The sequence below is a fragment of the Asterias amurensis genome, chromosome 2 (assembly GCF_032118995.1).
Source record: "Asterias amurensis chromosome 2, ASM3211899v1".
Lineage (NCBI taxonomy): Eukaryota > Metazoa > Echinodermata > Asteroidea > Forcipulatida > Asteriidae > Asterias > Asterias amurensis.
The window spans coordinates 24820486-24842250 of record NC_092649.1 but is presented as its reverse complement, the minus strand read 5'-3'; the positions used below and the strand labels follow the sequence as shown (position 1 = coordinate 24842250).

At 38.7% G+C, this 21765-nt stretch overlaps 1 protein-coding gene across 1 annotated transcript in view; it reads right to left on the bottom strand.

Moving 5' to 3' along the window:
* Positions 1-20328, bottom strand: part of LOC139954333 (filamin-A-like) — a 132331-nt gene extending 112003 nt beyond the window's left edge. Inside the window, exon 1 of the mRNA XM_071954089.1 lies at positions 20217-20328. Within this exon, the coding sequence (XP_071810190.1) occupies positions 20217-20272 (56 nt within the window). The 5' untranslated portion in view covers positions 20273-20328. The remainder of the gene's footprint in view (positions 1-20216) is intronic.
* Positions 20329-21765: the final 1437 nt, after the last annotated feature.

The following is a 21765-nucleotide window of genomic DNA, read 5'->3' as shown; positions in this document are numbered from 1 at the left end:
TGTGCATAGAAAAGATCATGTCGAAAAAGTAATCTATTATCAAAAGTAACCTCTAAGAGTTTTTAATTTATGATATAATTTGTTCAGCCTATCAACACATTGTACTGAGTCTCACTCATTGGTGTGTTTTCCTGTCTATGTCCGTTTGTGTTGTTTTGAAGTGTTCTCGAGTTTTCTAGGGAAAGTACAAAAAAGCTATGCCTCACTTTTCCCACATGTTGACATCATAAAGTGTTTGTTGCCCTTCAAGTAATATTAATCACTAAACTACTAACACTGTAATCATGCTATACTGATTCTTCTGCAAACTAACTGACCCTTAAAATTTGTCTTAGACAAATTCTATGCACTGTGGGGATGTCAGTGTGATAATAAATATCCTATTGAGTTTGAATAAGTGTCTATACTGAATGTAAAAGCTGGGCTATAGCGAAACCCGCAAGAGCAGTAGGATTCGAAACCAGCTTATCGTCCACCATGAATATGAAATTAGGAGGGCGTGTCTTACATACCACCTGTTCAAGCACCGCCACCACTCAGAGTGAACTGCAGTGCGGTGGTGGTCTGGTCCCATAGCTTGAAGTAGACCGCCACTGCGGTGAGTCGGAAGTTATTGGTGCGTGGGCTTTAAATTTATGTCAAATACTGTCTGAGGGGTATCCACTGGATTTGACAGTAGTGGAATTCCTACAAGATTAGAAATGTTGAACCAAGGACGACCAAACAATACGTCACGACGGTAGTTGCAGGCCACAGACTGAAGTATTTTTAGGTTTAGAACAGCCTTGTGAACACATAATTATTGCGAACCAATTTGTTGAAATAAAGAGAGCAGGCTAGTCTTGGGAAACTTCTTTGTTGTTAATTGTACGAAACTTGTCAACAACGTAGGCCTACACCTTAAATTAATAACGTAGAAATGATCTTTCAATTTGTCACAGCGACTATGTAGGCCTACATTATTTAAAACATTCAAACAACCTCTGAAAAAAAATCTGAACGAGAAAAGGGTGCTTTCATATTGATTCACGTAAATTTTGCGAACCCATTCATGGAAATAAAATGCACTGGGGGCTAGTGGTGAAATTTACCATATGTTAATTAAACGAAACTTACTAATAACCACAGTACACATTAAATTCATAATGTAGAAACGTTCTTCCAATATGGTTTAATGGGTGTTCCTAAAATAGAAACATTCCAAATAACTTTCCTAAAGTCTTTCTTCAATATACACCAGTTTAACAATCATGCACGACAACATAAATGGACTAATGTTACATGAACCGTGATGGCCAAGAACCACAACAATTTCAAACGAGTCGTTGATTGTCTGTATTTGTTGACGATTGAGTTAAGGCCACTCTCTGAACAACAAATGCCACATGGAGTGAATACCACTCTTGCCGACCTCCATTTCCCATTGCAGTTAGTGACATAATGTTGGCTCCATAACAAACAGTTGAGTCACTACCTACTGTTTAGGTCTAAACCTTGAATAGTTTGTTTTGAGTTATGTTTCTTTGAAAGACATTAGCTGTTATTAAAAGAGGGATCATTAGGGATTATACAGACAAAAATTATCATTTTCTTTATAATGATTGCTGGCTTAACGTTGTCTTAATTGTTGTTAAAAGGTGTTTGTTGTTGTTTGTTTGTGTGTTGTTTGTTTGCGTTTTTTTTATAATATGGTGTGAGTAAGTGTGACTTCGCATCTGTGTGAACGATTTGAGTCATTGTTTGGGGTTTATATTGAAGAATGTATCAACCAATTTATAATTATAACAATTTTCACAAGTAAAATTATTAAAATACAAAAGTATTAAAATAAACACAAGATGAAGAAATGTATGTTCATCATCACCAAACGTTCACTTGAATATGTTTAGGTTTCTTTTTGCTGTGTGTGGGAATGTTTGTACTTTGCTGAGCACATTTTTATTCTAGTGAATACTTTGAAAGTGTTCAGCAAACTGTGATTTAATCAATATTTGCCGAGGTCAAACGAAATGTCTTAATCCTACTTTTGAGGGACAATTGATTCGATGACCTCTGGTCGAGATGTATAACCTTGTGTTGGTTATTTGTTGTTTGTTTTAGTACACGCATCTTATGTCATGTCCTGACACATTGAGTAACTCAACCAAGGCATACTTCACACGTTTATCAGATAGTGTATATAGAATTATATCCGGTAAGAAACCTCTTTGAAATAATAAAAGGCATTGGACACCTTTGGTAATTGTCAAAGACCAGTATTCTCACTTGGTGTATCCCAACATATATGCATAAAATAAAAACAAATCCTGAGAAAGTTTGGACTCAGCTGGTCATCGAAGTAAGTTGCAAGAGAATTATAATGAAAGAAACAAAACAGACATCACAAAACTTCAGTGGCGCTTTTTCCATTTGAATGCAGGGCTTACACAATATAAAGAAGGATAGACAAGGGACAGCCAGATGACAGCTTATAAAAAAAAAAAACTGAAATTACAAACACATTGGCAAAAGGTAGTTGCTAAATTTTGTTTTGTGATCTTTAAGACATGGTTCAAGCTGTCACAGTTTACCAGGTAGGGTATGCCAGTTTTCTCACTTGGAGTCTCCACAACACGCTTGGAATAACAACTTGTGACATTTTTGGCTGAATTATTGGTCGTCGAAGTTAAAAGAAAATAATGAAAGAAAAATACAGTTGTTCCACATAACTGTGTTTATTCAAATGCCTGAGCCAGATTACAAAAAACAAAATTGTGTCGAAAACTACCCCAGTTTGTCAAAAACTACTACCTTAAGAGAGTCGTTTGTGTTTTATAGTATCAACAGATGATCTCCAGCGCTCTATTAAACCGATTGAGTTTTTAACGTTCATAAATAATTTTGTTCAGTAATTACCAAATGCAATTTAACACAAACAATTCAGCAGACTCATTTCCTCAGATAATGACGACATTTCCTACAAACAAAACAATTCACATTAATTGTACAAACCAAAAGACAATATTAAAAACCGACAACTGTATTTTGTTTGCTAAAAATAATGACCACTTCCATTCTACATGTTAAAGCTGTGTTGCGGGTACGGACGGGCCGGTACGGGCCGACGTAAATTTTACTAGTTAAAATTACCTATAGGTCATAGGTAGATATCTGTAGCGTCAAAACAGGACGTGGAGGAGTTGAGGTGTATTCTGTGCAAAAGAAAACACGCTTCAGGGCTATTACCATAGCAACCACTGTTTGTTTGTACTAATGCGATTGTGGTGTAGCACGAACAAAAACAAAATGCGGTACAAAAAATATTACGTGCTAGTGAAAACTGAAACATTTTGGTCGAAAAATACCATGTTTTAAAGAAAATTACAGGTCTGTCATACGGGGGTATAATATACGGTCTTCGTAGCAAAATTGCTGTTTGTGACTTTATAAATAATAATGCTAAAATCTTATTCGATAGAAGAGCGGCAGTGTGTGGCTGGTAAGAAAAACTTTCCCATGTCTTTAGTCTAAGAGGGAAATTATTTTGCCGAAAGAGGGCGCTATACAGTTCACGTGTACCGTATTGAGTGAGACTTTCAAAGTGAGGTTGGACACTTATTTACTTGAAAATCACCCCTTAGTGCCATTCTAGTTCAATGAGAATGTAATGATGACGTAAAGGTGGACATACTATACGCGCAAATATACTGTCAAGAAAATAATCTAAACCCGCTCATGTAGTTGTCATCGAACTCTCTGCTTCCATCGAGGTTTGTTATGTGGTAACATTACGTCGAACTCTGCTCACCATCCTGTTCTTTATCTAGCAGGTAAAAATGAGGTCGGATGTGGAAGTGGAAGCGGGAAAACCATCTAACTTATGTGACAGATGATTTAAAAACGACTTCACAGTTACAAGAGGAGTTGAACATCATGTGTATTTGAATTTGAAACAATGTCATTCCCTTGCATTGGCGGTTATCTTTGATCAAACGTGCGGCCATCTTTGATAAAACGTGCACCACCACCATCGGATGAGAGTTGCGCGCAGTGCGTTAACGCGTGCACTTGTTTTATATCATAGATGATGGTCGATGACGTCGTGTTCAATCAATTTATTATTCTCTGGGTTTTTTAATGGCCAGGTGACCCGCTTCATAAGCTGTTAAGCAGAAAATACTGCTTGACAAAATGTCTTTCCTAAGCAAAAATGGAGCACAAGTGACAACAATGTAAACTTACTGTAGTTTTAGTTAATACTCAGTTCTTTCAGAGCGCCTTTTCACACCTTAAAGGGGCGTACAAAGCTCAGTCTTTTTCAAAAAGGTGCAAGGTGCTGTGGCGCAATGCACTGGGTTATTTTACGTGCGTTACACAACACACGGGACCAACGGCGTTACGTCTCATCCGAAGGACGAAGCACGAAGCAATGGTGAAGTGTCTTGCTTAAGGACACAAGTGTCACGAGGGGATTCGAACCCAAACTCTGCTGAACAGAAACACCAGAGTTTGTATACGGGTGCTCTTAACCGCTCGGCCACGACGCTTCCAGTATAACCTGGTGAAAGCTGTTTCTGTCAAGCAACACTTTTCTGTGCTTAGCAAGGTTTTGTGCTTTCTGATATTATAGGCCCTGGTTCTAGACTCCTGTCTCGCATCTTCATCTTCGTCTTCTCATATTCCACCATCATCTTCGCATTCGCATTCTCAAGCAACATGTGTCAAAGACAGATACTTCAGCTCCGCTAATGTTTCATTTTAATTAAAATATCAACACGCATTCCTCTGTTCAACTATAGAGTGTCTAGAGCATGGCCACACCTTCAGTGTGATTTCGACAGAGGGCGCTGTGTGACGTCTCAGTCGTTTCGCAAGAGTTTGAAAAGGGCAAACTGATTCGTTTAAATTAATTATTTGGTAGACAATTTGTAAACTCATTGTGACTTGATACTGTCAATAGATAAAAGAATGTCCCGACAGCTTGTAGATTTGGAGATTTCCCCCATCCATAAAATGAACATGTAATACACAGCAAATTTTAGTACTAAATCTCCAAATTCTTCTGCACGTTTCTTTTGTATTGTGAGTGAAACAAATTTATGCTAAAATAGCCATGTTGATGTAACATCCATACCGGTGTGCCAACTCTACCTATCCGTGAAGTATTTTGATTTATGCCCCGCCTACTTAAAACCAAACAGTCTATCTTCCTCATGAAATACAATGACAACAAAAAATAACTGAAAATGATGCTACTCATGGTTTTATGACGTCAGCACATCAAATTTAAAAACAAACGAAGACTGTGACATTGGTATCCAACTTTTAACCACAATACTTTGCGAACTAAAAACAGTCTCATGTAGCCCCTTGAATTATCCATGGAAACACATTGAACAAAATAACATGCAGCACGTAGATTATGAAGAAGAAATAAAATCTCCTGTCACCACAAAATAAAGAAGAAGGAAAGTATCTACATCCGTCTATAGTGCAAGAATGAACATTATTACAAATTAACAGACAAGTGACACTACAGTGTAGTTTTATATTCATGGTGCTATTCCACAATCTCACTGGGATTATTATAAACATGGGTAGGCGATTAGATTAATCCACTGTGATTATTGGCGCTATGATCAGTAACCTAATTACGATAACTGCATTAAACGCCGCCTCTGCAAGAAAACTTGAGCTTCAAAGTTGAATAATTTTAATATTTTAATATTACAACGTACACATGGGTTTCGCTGCCCCGAAGCAACATAGATACAGTTTTTTGTTGTTATAGTTTAGGAACTGTCATAATGTACAACGGACAAACAATAAACAAAATATTGGTAAAACAAACTTACAATTATTCCAAAAAAGAAGACTAACGAAGTTGACCTCAATGCAAGGACAAAGAAGTTGTGAAGATATAAGTCCAGTCGCTGTTGAGACAAGAGATAAACCCCAACTACACCAGGAAGCTATGCTTGGCCAGCCGAAAACTAAGATGCAAAGAGAAGGGAAAAAGGCTTTGCCTATGAGCGTGAAAGACCAACTCGCCTACGGGAGAAAAAGTGACGTGTTACGGCGCTGTCTGAGACCCACACTGCCACGCTGGGGGTCCGAAAGGCGCGCGCGGAATCTGGCCAAGTTTAGCAAATGAGATCGCCGCAAATTATCGTGACGTATTAATTATAATATGACCCCTGGCTGCGCTGGGCTGGAGCTGGTCCCTTCGGTCGTCATAGAAACAGGGCATCCCCTTTGCTCTTGGAGATGGGGAAAAGTTGTAGTAGCGGTCCTTTTAAAGGCGCTGTACACGTTTGGTAATTGTCAAAGACAAGTTTTCGCACTTGATGTATCCCAACAAATGCATTAAATAACAAGCTGTGGAAATTTGGGCCAGTTAGTCATCAACTTTTCAAGAGAGTATTGCATGAAAAACACCCCTGTTGCGTTACTTTTTGTGCTTTCAGATGGATAATAAAAGGCTTTTATTATTCGAGTTAGAAATGATCTCTTTCTGAACAAAATACGTTACTTCGGAGGGAGCCGAATGTTTTCACAATGTTTTATATTATCAGTAGCTCTCCATATCTCGTTACAAAGTAAGTTTTTATGCTAACAATTATTTTGAGTAATTAACAATAGTGTACAGTGCCTTTAACGCCACCTCACCACAGACGGTAAGGGAATTTCGGCAAGGAGCGCAAACTCCGATGATATGGCACGTCTACAGCGACTAACCGCACAGACATGCTGCGAGGAGGTCGCAAGTATGTCAGCTCCAAATAAGGCAACATAGAGACGTCTAGATAGACTGGGTGGACTAGCGGTGCTTAGCGGTGAACACACACAACATCACATAGTACGAATTGAATCAATTATGATGAGCTTCGGGTCTATCCCCCATCAAGATGGATTTGTTTCTGGGTGATTGAATAATATCGAAAGGGACTTCGTCAACTTTGTTAATTTCATGTAGAGATTATTCGATTTCGCAAAATGATACCACTCTGTATATTATAGTAGAAAGTTGAATATGGCTCGAGGATACAAATACTTCCGAAAGGCAGTCGGACAGGGTAACTTGGAATGAGAGCAGTAGGTCAGCATTTGTCATAATTAATGTTATTCAGTAGAATTAATGTTGTTTGTATAGTGACGACTTAATATTATTTGAAATCTGACAAGATTTTGCGATTTTGATACAGGAATAATTGCATAACATTATTTGCAATATCACTGAAAGAGTTTCTTGCGTTTGAAGGTACCCTCACTTTAAAATAAGGTATATTTTGCAACCATGCTCCTATTTGAGAGAATTCATGTGTTTTGTTTAAAGGAACACGTTGGCTTGGATCGGTCGAGTTGGTCTTTGAAAAGCGTTTGTAACCGTTAGTTGTAAAATGAAGATGGGTAGAAAGATGTGGTAAAAGTAGAATACAATGATCCACACAAACATGCCTCGAAAGTACACGGTTTTCCTTATACCTCGCCTCGTCGAGTAACACGGTCGGCCATTTATTGGAGTGAAATTTTTGACTCCCATAAATGGCCGACCGTGTAGTTCGCAGAGTAAAAGGAAAACCACGCAATTTCGAGGCATGTTTGACGGAAATGAACTATTACAGAACTCACTCGCTATATCTCCAGAGAGACCCCTCCATACCATTGACATGAGCATTTTATACATAGACCATGACGTAATGTATGGGGAATTCCTCCAAGTAAGCCTACCATTGGAGGCGTTAGGTTTGTCAACAGGGTACCAATAGACCTTTTCGCAAATACCGGGGCGCGCGCGTAAAGCTTGGAATTAGATGCATTGTGGTCTAGCTGGTAGCAAAATTTGATTCATATATATCCCACAATGCACCTCATTCAACAGTCTGCGCTTGCGCATCGGTATTTGCGATAAGGTCTATGACCCCTCTATGCCCACATCTTACAGTTCTTTCGTTTGGAAGTCTCTGGCTTAAACCCTAACTCACTAAACCCTACCCCCCCCCCCCAAAAAAAAAAAAAAAAAAAAGTCAACCAATGAGAGACAACTGTTTTGAATCCATCATAACCAACCTTTGGTTTTTGGATTTGTTCGATGAATTAAATCCATATAAATAATTATCAATGAAGATGGAATACAATAAAACTAACCAGTGAAACTTTCATTTCGGAGCGAATTACTTCCACACAGGAAGAATAATCCGTAATTGGAATACCACAATCTGAGAAGCGTTACTGACAGATTCAAACTTTGGGGATAACAACTGATCTGTTTTACCACCACAGTATTTCTTTAACTGAAATGTTTCTTGCGTAACTAACATGGCCCTTAAACATTGTTCCAAAATTGCAACTTGAAGGACATTCATTCAATACTTAGTTCACCATAATTGTCTTTCTCACAATAATAGAGTTTTAATGGTACTGACAACCTTTGATAATTGTCAAAGACCGCCTCTTCTCACTTGGTGAGAGCTAAGTTACTTCGGAGGGAGCCGTTTCTCACAATGTTTTATACTATCAACAGCTCTCCATCACTCGTTACAAAGAAAGTTTTTATGCTAACAATTATTTTGAGTAATTACCAATAGTGTCCAGTGCCTTTAGTGATGATACCTTTAAAAACAAAATGTTGCACCATCACTCTAAATGATTGGAAAAAATCCATCTCATTGGCTAGACTCTCTCTAGAATGCCCAGGGTTATTTGGGATTGCATCGGGTTTTGGGGAATCCAAAAAGGTTAGACTAGCTTCAGCTCCTTGGGCATATCGACCCCGTTGGCCTTCATAATCAAAACCTTGACGATAGCTTGTTCTTTTCTTGACTCCCGACCCAGAATGTAGAGATATGTAAGGAGGGTAACGAGGGCTTGGCAACGATTGAGTGATTGAGGTTGGATATAATTTGATTAAAATGTTATTTAAATACCTAAATATTCTAATCGTTCATAACATGTTCAACTTGTAAGCAAAAACACCCGCGCTTTAGCTATACACATTAAAGGCATGGACACTATTGGTAATTACTCAACATAGTTATTAGCATGAAACCTCACTTGGTAACGAGTAATGGAGAGCTGTAGATAGTATAAAACATTATGAGAAACGGCTCCCTTTGAAGTAACGTAGTTTTCGAGAAAGAAGCAATTTTCCAAGAATTTGATTCCAACCATCTAAAAGCATACAATTTCGTGCGACAAGGGTATTTTTCCTTACACTATTATCTTGCAACTTCGACGACCAATTTGAGCTCAAATTTTCACAGGTTTGTTATTTTATGCACATTACATGTTGAGATACACCAAGTGAGGAGACTGGTCTTTGTCAATTGCCAAAAGTGTCCATTGTCTTTAATACGGTGTGTGTGTGTGGGGGGGGGGGGGGGGGGCGACACAGCGAACCCACCCCTTCACGAAACAACCCGTAAAAGGTCAATGGCCAGGTATATAACATATAAAGTTGACTTCTGGTGATCAAGTCACACTTATGGTAAACATGACAATGAAACGATCGTAAACTGCAACTCCTGAGTATTAATGCAGGTGAATTTGCAAATCACATTACTACGTCCCCGATAGATCTAAATATAGCAGGCTTCATGACCGTGGCTGTTTGCCCATTGGAATACCGAGCACAGCGCCAGAGTACCGGCGGGTGTTTTTTCGATTCACGCTGGTTTCGGACTTTACGGGGACGCTTTACCGAGAAGATCCCTGTATAGGTCAATAAAGCCTTCTAAAGTAACAACAAGACAGAACGAAACTCATAACTGACTGTTAAGCTGCTCCTACATCCCGATGAATTCAAGGAATTTAAAGGGAAGGTACACATTTGGTAATTGTCAAAGACCAGTCTTCTCACTTGGTGTATCCCAACATAAGCATAAAATAACAAGCCTGTGAAAATTTGAGCTAAATTGGTCATCGAAGTTGCGAGAAAAAAACATCCTTATTGGACGAATTTGTGAATTTGTGTTGCCAAACGTGTACCTTCCCTTTAAAGGTCGTTGGCTTCATAAAAAAAATAGAGCAAGGACAAGACTCTACTCTACTCTAAACTAAAAACTAGTTTGTAAAAGGTAACAGCAAATTGTGGCCACATCTCGAAGTTTCAATTTTGGTGTTTTAATACACTGCTCTGTCACTCTTTCACTAACAAACACCGCTCTAAAACCTGAATGCAGGTTTAAAGGAGTGTTAGGAGTAAGAATACTATTTAGGACAGAATTTGAAAAGGCCTACCACTGCCCATCCTCCTCCCCTACACAGGGGTCACTTTGCCCGCCAAAGAGACTTCCTCCGTAAGTCAAGGGTTGTGACGTAACGCAACCCCTACAAATCCTGGATCAGTCCATGAAAGTAACTCTTATTAGGACTCCAGACTGTTGGATACCACAATCTGACATAACTAGCGGGTTATTATTTATATAAAATCATACAAAATAACAAGCTTGGGTGTTCGGGGAAATTATGTGCAGAGGACACGGGTGGGCGATTTGCGGATCCGCTTTTTGGAGGTTGAGTTCGAATGGACAAGGTTGAGTCATGGAGGAAAGAAACGAGTTCGAGATGAGTGCTGTTTCTAACTTCTGTCATTTCTACAATACCAGGACTCAAAACAAAATCGTTTTGGACATAAGATTATTCATGGGTATTGCTTTTGCACTTTTGGATTGAGCGTCAATTTAACTCCTCGTCTGATACAACTGGTGAAGTATGCAAGAAAAAAAAGGTGCTAAACCTAACACTTTTGACAAGGATCGTAATTACGTCTGGGGTCAAAGGCAACATAGCACCATCGACACCAAAAACAAACAGGACCCCTGCCGTGTTGTATTAACCCACAGTCTCACTAGAGCGTGATCGCCTCATCACAAATTCACCTTGTCGCTTAACAAAACTCTGCATTCAATCACGGACCAGCAGTCGGGGAACATCCAAGCTTCCTTCCTGATGTTAAGAAAACATAGACGGACCAAGGACACCAGACCAACAAACTTTTTGGAGTCACGTGTCGCTACACATTTCAGGAAACATTAGGGGGCCTTTTCGAAAACACGGCGTTGGGCTTATGGGCCTTGGGGCTTGGACTCCGTCAGTTATTTCGAAAACGTCTGTTATTCCATTTTTCTTAAGTGTCAAAGAGCTGCTTATGTACGGCCGATGCTGTGCTTACTCATACTGAGCGATTTCCATTTCACAGCGATGCTGTAACAGTAAGCCCACGAAAAGACATGCCTATTCCTTCTGGTGCTTATTGCAGGAAAACGAATGGCGTAACAAAAACAAACACAGAACATAGAGTAGGCCAACCGGCACTAAGTTCTGAAGTTTGTTTATAATGTAATTTCATTTTGTATATTTTCAGAAAACAAGATAACAAGACAAGAGTACTGGAAACACCTTTTGGGCTGAACATTTGCCTTAGAAAGGTCATCATTAATTATTGGCATAGCCGGACGATTTTAAATTGTTCCTTTCATTTCAAGGCAATGGTAAGCTGGCGAGCTGTTGAAAGTATAAAACATTGCGAGAAACAGCTCCCTCATAGTTTTGAGAAAGAGGTAATCACTCAAATAACAAGAGACGTCAGCTGGATGCCTTTGATTACGAATGCATCTGAAAGCACACAGAATAATTGTGCGACAACTGTTTTATCTTCTTCATTGTTCTCTTGGAACTTCGCCATGATCAAATTGAGCTCCAATTTGCACAGGTTTGTTAGTTTATGCATATTAATGTTAGGATACATAAAGTGAGTTACAAAACGTGTTATGGTGTCGATTTCACAAAGATAATCCTAACGTAGGACTTGTCGTAAGACTCTTTAATATATAGGAGTTATTACAAACTTAAGGCTAGGTCATAAAGTTAGGACGAGTAACTCGTCCTAACTCGATATAAGACTAGTCTTAAGTTGCGAAACCCCAGTGCCTTTAAGGAAACAGGGTGTCAGTCTGACCATGGTCTGACCATGGTTTAACAGCCTAATTTAATCACAGTCTCTGTTTTGGTCAAGTATTATTATACGATGATTAACAATGGAGACATCCACAACAAGAAGACCACAGGAGTTAAACGAAACAAAACGTTCCTCAAATACTTTAAATTCCCTGACATTTCGGTGAGTTTAACCATGGTTGGCCCAAGGCCAGGCCGGGCAGGACTATACACCCCTAAGATGGAGGAAAAGTCACTTGTCATTCGCTCACTCTGGCTACCATTGTAGACTCTCTTACTCTTCCACCTTGAAGACACTATGTGGAAAAAAACTGCATAAAAGTGTCCACGTTTGCAGTGTACATACAACTGTCAGCATTTTCACATAGAGTGTGCTAGGGGCCGGCAATAGGGGTAAATGTCTTTTGGAACATTTAATGTAAAAATTAGCCAGCTTTTTACGTCTCATAGCCTTTACATGTACAAAGGGATGTACGTTCCAAATACCACGGTGCTAAAATTGATACCATGGATTGTTGACACATTATAGATACCAAAATAGAATCACATTATTATGTTAATTTTGATCCTCTTTCTTCGATATATATATAGGCCTAAGAGACAACACCCATGATGTCAGTTTTAACACCTCAGTTTTTTCAGTCTAGGGCCTACAATAAAAAAATACAATTAAAAAAATTATCCCCACATTTAATAGAAGATTTTCTAAACATTGTTTAATTTTTTATTTTTTTTTACATACCACATGTTACAGAAAGTAAAAAAGTTCTGTATTTTTTTTATTACCTAGATGGAAGTTGGAAGCCGTATATTTATAATTTGCCAATTTAAAGTAGGTTATTTCTATCATTTCGCTTTCAACGCACAATCCATCCAATACACTCTAAACACCCAAGTTTGCAATCACTGTAGGCCTATAGATGAATTGATGAAACGTTTGTTATCACGATTTGGGCTTACTGTGAAAACCATGGAGGAAGAAATGAACCGAGATCATCTTTGAGCACATGACGTGCTAAAGCGCCTATGCCTGGACACCACACACATTCCGTATCTATATGGTAATACCCATGACATGCAGACGACATGTACGAATATGAAATCGTGGAATGTGTTCTCTTCCCACCACAATCCAACCATCGCATTAAAGATATACACATCGCTAAAAAATATTGAATTAATCAAATAATTATAACAACTTTAAAACTTACCAAACAAAGCAGAGAAAGTAAATTCAATTGAAGTGAGCTCTTTACACACGTAAAGTTGGTCCAGTGATTTTGACGATTTTAGGGGGTGGTAAACAAGAAAGTTGGCGATGGAGTAAAGCCGTTTGCTCACGAATGAACAAGGAGTACGAGTAACAAGAAGCAAACGGGAGCTTTGCTGTGTGCAGGACGGCGGGGACCTCTAGCAGTGAGACGGTACGGTGAGAGGCTTAGAATCTGGTAGGAATTCCACGGTCGTCGTGCGTGTCGTCTTACAGGAGTTGAACAAGGGGAGTCGAGAAAATATCGAGGCCAGAGCGCCACTTGCGAGGCGTTTTTGTAGCCTGGTTGGGGGCGACCACAAGCGGAAGGCTAGGGTTCGCCTACGGTGTTTTGGTTCTTGATCCTTGAAATAATATGACAATTATTACGAAATAGAAAATTGAGAATATAGGAAGAGCAACGTTACGGTTTTGACTATTCTTTCCCCTGTGTGGTTCATGCAACACCGTTAGCCCACACCAAAGGAACTTCACAATGTTTTAGGAAGCCGGGCGTAAAACAAATAGCTGGCCACAACAATAACATTTCTGAAGGTCGTTCACTCCCTGAGATTGGGAAAATGACATTTTTATTGGGTTAGCATTAAATCAGACATTTGAAGCTCGTGATCTGAAGACCCCCTTATGTGTTGCAAAGTGTATCTATGCCCAAAGTTGGCTGGCATTTTGTTTTTAAAATAACATAACTGCGACTACGTAGTTTGCCTTGATAACAATAGTACCGACTCCAAAAAAAAAACTAAACCCCAAAATAACAACAATGTCAAACAACTTGCAACACCAAAACAAACAGAACAAGACACACATTAATAACATGTATTTCCAGATATTGTTAGTTTTTGTCCCCAAAGTAGATTTTCTTTTTTATTTTGTACATGCCTCGTTTTTTACCCCACAGAACTCGGAAAAGTACTGAGTAGCCAACACAAAGTGTTTATACTCAAATATGTGTAAGGGTAAACCAAATAATATCAAAACTAAAATATAAATCTGTTTAAAAGATCCCAGCCTCTTTAAATATCGTCAACAAATCGCATAATTTTTGAGAATGAAATGTCCAAAACCAAGGAATTTTTTGCTGATTGTGATAATTAGCCATCTTTATAAATAAGGGAATCAATGTGTGATGAAGAGGTTTTTAACTAGTGGTTTAATCCCAACGAGGCCTGGTTCTTGATACCGAGACGAAGTCGAGGTAAATAATCAAGAACCAGGCCTTTACCACTAGTTGAAAATCGATTCAACACACTTTGATTCCCATTCATAAATACCTTTTCGGTCAAAAGAATCAACCCTTTTGGTCAAAAAGTAAAATAAATGCAAAAATTATAATTGTTCAATGATTTCTTTCAACACAACATCCCTCCAGCTATGAAATGGTAAAGCCCTCCGCCGCCCTCGGGTTAACAACTCCTTATAAGGGAATGTTGTGCGCGTCGCGCGTATCGCGTGATGTGGCACAACTGTTTCAGCCGTTGCTCTCGACCAATAGGAATGAAGAAACTGTCTTATAAGCACAGGTGCAAGCTCGCGTGTCACGCCCATGAATTAACACTTTTTACCGGTCATAAACAAAGGTTTATACACACCCACGTGACGGGCTCTCCACCAATAGGAATAGCGAAACTGTCTGAGGTATTTATGAATGAAAGTTATGACCATGGGGAAGCGGAACTATGTTCAAATGTTGCTTCTTAATTGAATCCCTGGCCGCTCATCCATAGACGCACGGTCATCCAAACATTCCTAAGCAGTTCCTATTGGAAATAATATAATAATTACTCAGAACTAATTACTCATCGTTTTATTAAAGAAAAATTTAAAAGAGGACAAACAGGCAGCGACTACGAACAATTCAAAACAGAAATGTGCACCTATAAGACACTGGGCACTATTGGTAATTGTCAAAGACCAGTCTTCTCACTTGCTGTATCACAAAATATGCATAAAATAAAAAACCTGTGCAAATTTAAGCTTAATTGGTTGTCCAAGTTGCGAGGTAACTATGAAAGAAAAATTAATACCCTTGTCAAACAAATAATTGTGTGATTTCAGATGTTTGATTTAGAGACCCCAAAATCTAATTCCGAAGTCTCGAAATCAAACTCGTGGAAAATTACTTATTTCTCGAAAAAACGTCACTTCAGAGGGAGCCGTTTATCACAGTGTTACAGTTCTAATTTCAGAGTAATAAATTAAATACTAACCATACGTATACACTCCCCTCTTTTTTTGGGGGGGGGGGGCGGGGTGGGTGGGGTGGGGGTAAGTAATTGAAAAATGGATGATTACAAAATTGGAACCGCATACAATTCATTGTTGTCTGAAAAACCGTAAACGCAAATAAAACAGAATGAACTTGAAGATAATTTTCAATGAAACTTTCACCAGTTGTTGATTTTTTTTTATGACCGTACAGTTTAAGTCAAATGATGTCATGTCACTTCAAAAGTGGGCTTTTACATCCTCGATTTGTTTTTGAAAAAGCGTCACAAATTTACATTTTTATTGTGATGAAATATGCATACATTAAGTTTTAAGGTGGCATCTTTTTGAAAGGTGAACGATTTGACGGACGTTCTCCAATATATTTCGTGTTCTATTACATTAATATAGTTGTGGTTGGTTTTCATTGGCGAGTTCATCCAATTCATGTTGCGGCTTATGTTTCGTGGATATGATGTTTGTAATTAAATACACAAACCAACAAGTTTAATATAATACCATCAATCTCAGAGAATGGAAGTGGTTTGTCAGAGAGAGAGGCAGAGAGAGGATGTTTCATTGTGTGGTATATCATCAAAACACAGGAATAAACAACATATCCAATGGGTTGCTGCGCAGGATGTTTTTCTTAAAATGGCATTCGGAACACACACAGGAAGGGTTTTGATGTCACATTGTGTGGAAATACGCAACTTGAAAACAGGAACTGAGGAGACTTGATTTCCCTCTTTAAGGCACTGACCTTAAAATGTGATTGAGGGCGCTGTTGCACTCGACCGGTAACAGCTAGATCCAATCTACGGTACTCGAATGAGGAAGGCCTATGCCACATTGCTTCCTGGTATGCCGCTACCAATAAGTTATATTCTGCTTAGCCCTATATAGAACTCTTCCTCTGTACACAGATACAAGTACAATACGAAAGTGTAAGACCACCAGGGCTATATTCTGCTGTGTAAAATAGTTGGCGTTGGTTTTCGGCAGCTATAGAACCAAGTTGAGATGTATTTGCGGGTCCATAATGCGGGCCGCTGACCTCAGGAATTGGTGACGAAATGTACTCTGTCCATTAATTAAAATCGGTTCTGCCAACCGTCTGTCAGCTCGTGTAGTAATGACCACGTAATGATCATAGCCAGGACGCGATGCTCAAACGTTATCTCTTGGAGACTTAAGACTTGTCAAGGAGCTTATTCTTGGGGCGGGGCGGGGGGGGGGGAGGTCAGTGAGGTACAAAAATTCCAATTTATTTGGATAAGCCGTCTCTAAACGTGCACGAACAAGTTAACATTGTTGTTTTAGCATTTTGTTTATCTAGATATGTTTGGTGACTGGCGGGGACATTTTTGTCCCTAGGGTGTGTATTTTATAAAATACAGCTGCACGTTTATCAAAGTCAGCAATATTTGTCCAGGGTGTACGAATTTTCATACGGTGGCGATCATTACGGGCTGACCGGTTCTCTTCACAAACACTTATAAGCAATGTACATCAATCCCAAACAATGACTATTTACTTTTCAGTTATAATTATTTAAGATGAGCTTTGAGAGTTCAGTTATTTGAACTGGTTCTTTAAGTATGCTCTTTCTTGTCTGGTTGAAAGTAATGTCAGCCTTTCTTTGCCATCTGAAATATCAATTGAATAAATTGAAAAGCTATTAACTGAGAACGACTTTCCAGGTATTGGTATAATAACAGTGGGACCTCTGGACGTGTAATACCATTACACATCTGAGCCATTGTGTGTCCCTTGGGACGAAAAGTTCATTGTTAAAGACATACTTTAGTTGATTTGGCACACGGAATCCGGAAGAGATGAATTGATAGTTTTTAGATTTAAATTTACATTGTTTGGTACCTAGGCGTTTTTTAAAACCAAACTATTTCTTTAACGAAAGTCCAAAATAATATCATGCCCAGTATGTGTGTCAAATTTCTCTTTCCCAATTGTTCCCACACTTTGATCTACGCTTTAACACACCCTTCAGTCTTGCACAAACATTTCTGCTGAGATCCCAGAATATATTGAATACATACAAGGGAGGGGAGGGGGGGGGGGGGGTAACCACACCACGTCATCGAGCATCAACTCTCCAAAAATGATAGCATTTTTTTTTCATAAAAGACAATGCGTTCAAACTCAACAAGTCAAGAACATGCGCCAATACATTATTTGTATCGAATAATTAAATAATTAAGATCAGTGCTGATGTGATCCTCCATCCCTTCAGATCGCTGGGGTTGTTTTACGGAAGAGAACGAAATCCTTATTGCATTAACCATCAGCACCACAAGAGGGCGTGCTTTACCATAAACAGGAACTTTTGGAGGGTAACGGTGAAAGTAGGTTGAAATATTATGCGAAACAAAGGTCGTAAACGTTTCCTAATGAGCCAATTTGCCTATCCGGACATTGCTCTTTTTCCTAGCTGTCAAAGCCATTGGGTCAGTTGTCTTATTAGTTTCTTGTTGATGCTCCCTTTATAAGAAAAACAAACCATTTCCCCCCCCCTTTCCTGGTGACCAGAAACACCTACACAGTTCACTGCCCAATTACTCATCACGTTGGGCCAGTACCAGATGGTAAGGAGCTGTGTATGTTATTATGTATACGTCTGTTTCCACTGATGATACTGGTGATTAGGCCTGCGGCCATCGGTCACTGCCCGGAAGTTGAGGGGGAGAAAGGGGGAAGGGAGAGAATGGGAAGAAGGAGTTTTATCCTTGTTTGGAGAGGACGAAGAGGAGGATGCGATGGTTCGATCGCTGGAATTTCCTTCCTGTGTGATGGTAGATATTATAAACTACTAAATGATAGCTGTCTTTTAGTAGTGAGCACTGGGCGCGTTTGGTGATTGGCAGAGACCAGTTTTCTCGCTTGGTGTATCAACAAAAAATAAGCACAAAATAAAAAATCGTTGTCAATTGGTCAATTGGTCATCAAAGTTGCAAGACAATAACGAAAGAATGTGTGTTTCCAGTTGTAAAAGGTGTTATGTAGTACGTGCTCATTACATTATGTAAACTATGACCCCTTTTCACATGTGATTCCAAACTAATGTCTACCTTGATGAAGTACATGACATGTATTTCCTACTTCTTTCAGATGGTGCATTCGGTGTGGCCTAAAACAACATGGAATAAGATAAAGAATGGAATGTGGAGGTCGTGGGTTCGAATTCCGCTCGAGTAGCCTTTTAGCCTTCATTCTTTGGAGGGCCCAGCAAGCATTACGGGCACAGTGATTATCACACGTGGATATAGAAGTAAAAACCAACAAACACGAACTATCTTGACAACATTATTGGACGTCACTATATCTGGCTAATTTAGACAGTGGCAATATGCAATTGTGTTAATGTGTGGCTTCAATTCACTCTTTTGCCAACTTTGACAATATTTCTCTCTAATATATAGCTTTTAAGGTCGATACTTGTGTGAACTTTTATAATTGGAATCCCCATAAGTCATCGCACCTAAATACACATTGCTGAAACCATAAAGGACGCCCTACTGAACAAAATGATTTTAACATCTGTTGTATACACACGTCTGAAGGAAGTTGGCGTTGAACTACCTCAACAGTATATACAAATGTGTCCTTACACATTATTATAAAGCATGGGGCAATAATTACCAGCCATTTTAGTCTAACCTTTGAAGATTATATTTTTAAAGTTCTTAACCTTTAGTTCTTCCACACCAGACACTTGAAAGACAAAGTTCATTGCTTATTTCTATAGGGGCGGAACTTCATCCTCATCCATTATAGTTTTCAATCAATACCAAAAAAAAAAAAACTTTGAAACTTTCACTTAAAAAATAACAAGTATTGGGATGTCCTGTTTCAGTAAAATAAAAAGTTTGGTTTAGGCTTCTTATTTCGATTAAAGCAATCGAAATAAACAATGGTGACGCGGGGGGTCTTCAAATACATTTCTTCTCACCTTATTTAGTCATTCAAACGGAGCATCAAGAAGATTGGCACTGGTGTGATGTTAATTATCAATGAGCTCTTAATCTCAGATTAAAACCTTCCATGTCTTCTTCTTGAAAAAAATTTTTCTCGACAAACTTGTCCAGAAACAAGTTCATAGGTATGTCAAAGTAAAATGAAGTTGATAATTAGTTATTCAGTTTACTGTGCAATCCTTTCGGTATTTATGACTTTTCAATGATGAGTTTGCTTCCAGGACAAATCTTGTGACTTCTTTGAATGCGTAGTTTATAGTCGGTGAATAGTCAAATGCAATTTGTATTTGTCTTTCGTAATTGTCATCACAGTGCATGTTTTGCAAGTGTACAGCATCAGAATAAGTTAATTACTCAATTAAGAAGTTTCGATGATGAAACAATTACTATCAAAAGTTCTGCGTGATTGGGAATTGGGCCGGCAGTTATTATTTCAATTACACAATGAAAATGATAAAGATTAAATGGCAAACCGTCTCCAAAACAGCAATTTATGTCAAACTACACCAACTTCAAAGACGATTTTCTCTAAACATGGAACTGTGTCAGGGTGGGCGTCGCTTTGCTAAACCAATGACGGAAAGCTGCTATAAGCATATTGTAAATAGTATGTCCCAAGTATTTCATGACTTAACGTCCATAGGTATTCAGAAACTACGTGGATGTCAAATCATCAAGGTTTGTTTCACTGTGAGATTTACGTTTGCAACCGAACGTAACTTGAGTACAACTTTCTCAGGAAACCAAAAACGACATATCGATGAGAAATAGTTACACATGAAGGTGATTTGGACCCTATATGAGCTTACCTTCTGACCTGCCTGAGCGCAGCCGAGCCCTTAACCGCTCGCATACCAGAGCTCATATTGACGGCAAACCAAGTAGACTTAAAATTCCTCTCAAAACAAAGCCTATTCCACAGTCCTGCTGACTTTCCTTTCCACGTACTTAAGTTATAATCCCAGTTCTTGGTATAAATTCTTCCAATATTTTCGCTTCTGAAATACGGCCACTTTGTGTCTGGTGTAAAATGTCCCTGTGTGCGATCAGGGTCCTTTCTCTATGATCAGATGGCCTCAAAGAACGAAGCTATAATCATTGAGTGCTGGAGTGTAAAGGGGATGGTGACAGGTTTTACTTATCGCTTTTTTTTCTTCTTTTCTTTTGGTGGTCCTCATTTGCTTGAGAAGACCTTCGGAATGCTGGGCGACTTCATTATCCAATAAGAAGCCTTTGTTCACGAGTCACGAAGCGTGGTCAACTCTGTGAGGCATTTTCATTGGTTGCTCCAAAGGTTACTGAGATGTCTATACTATACCGGCCTCTAAGATAACGTGTAATCTTTGAGAATATTTGCATATTTAAATCAACCGTCATCCAAAGTTGATTCATTAACAAAGATTACATGACACTATTAATCAAAACAAATGAATAGTACAATTTCAGCGGTCAAATTTCCAATAAACATAAAGTTTACTAGTATTTCAGCGAATACATTGTATGGTGAATTATGGATGAACGTTTACTATTCATCACAAGCTGTCAAAAAGTTTGCTCTTGCTGAAATGTATGCTCAATGCTCACTAGTGCCCAAAAGATAAGTGTGGGAAAAATAAATTATGCTAACTCTATTTTTTAAACCATTTAGCATTATTGTTAATGGTTTATTTTAATCTGAATAAGAAACAACCAAAAGGTCGACAACATTCAAATTAATTTACAAAGTTTCTAACCATGAAGTTAAAGGCAGTGGTCAATTATTGGTTATTACTCAAAATAATTATAGCATAAAACCTTACTTGGGAACGAGTAATGGGGAGAGGTTAATAGTATAAAACATTGTGGGAAACAGCTCCCTCTGAAGTGACGTAATTTTCGAGAAAGAAGTAAGTTTTCATGAATTTGATTTTGAGACCTCAGATTTAGATTTGAGGTCTCAAGGGTGTTTTTTTTTTTCATTATTATCTCGCAACTTCGAAGACCAATAGAGCTCAAATTTTTACAGGTTTGTCTTTGACAATTACCAATAGTGTCCACTGTCTTTAAACGTAATAAGCCGTTTCTCTCTAGAAGGCGGCATTTTGTTTTCAAAACACTCGACGAAGCGCAAAGGGCGCGTGGACTAATTCCGCTCTGGTTCAAATCCCGATCTAGTTTTTTTTCAGTTTCCCCTGTGATTTTAGCATTTGATATTCCACCTGAACTCCATTTAACCATTCCATACACAATCTCCGTATTTTATATTATATTCCGACTAGCGCAACCAAACCGACGCCCCCGGGGCAAACCATGCACCATGGGCCTGTTAAAGTGAACACAAAAGACGCACAAACAACTTAACACAAAGTCAGCCACAAA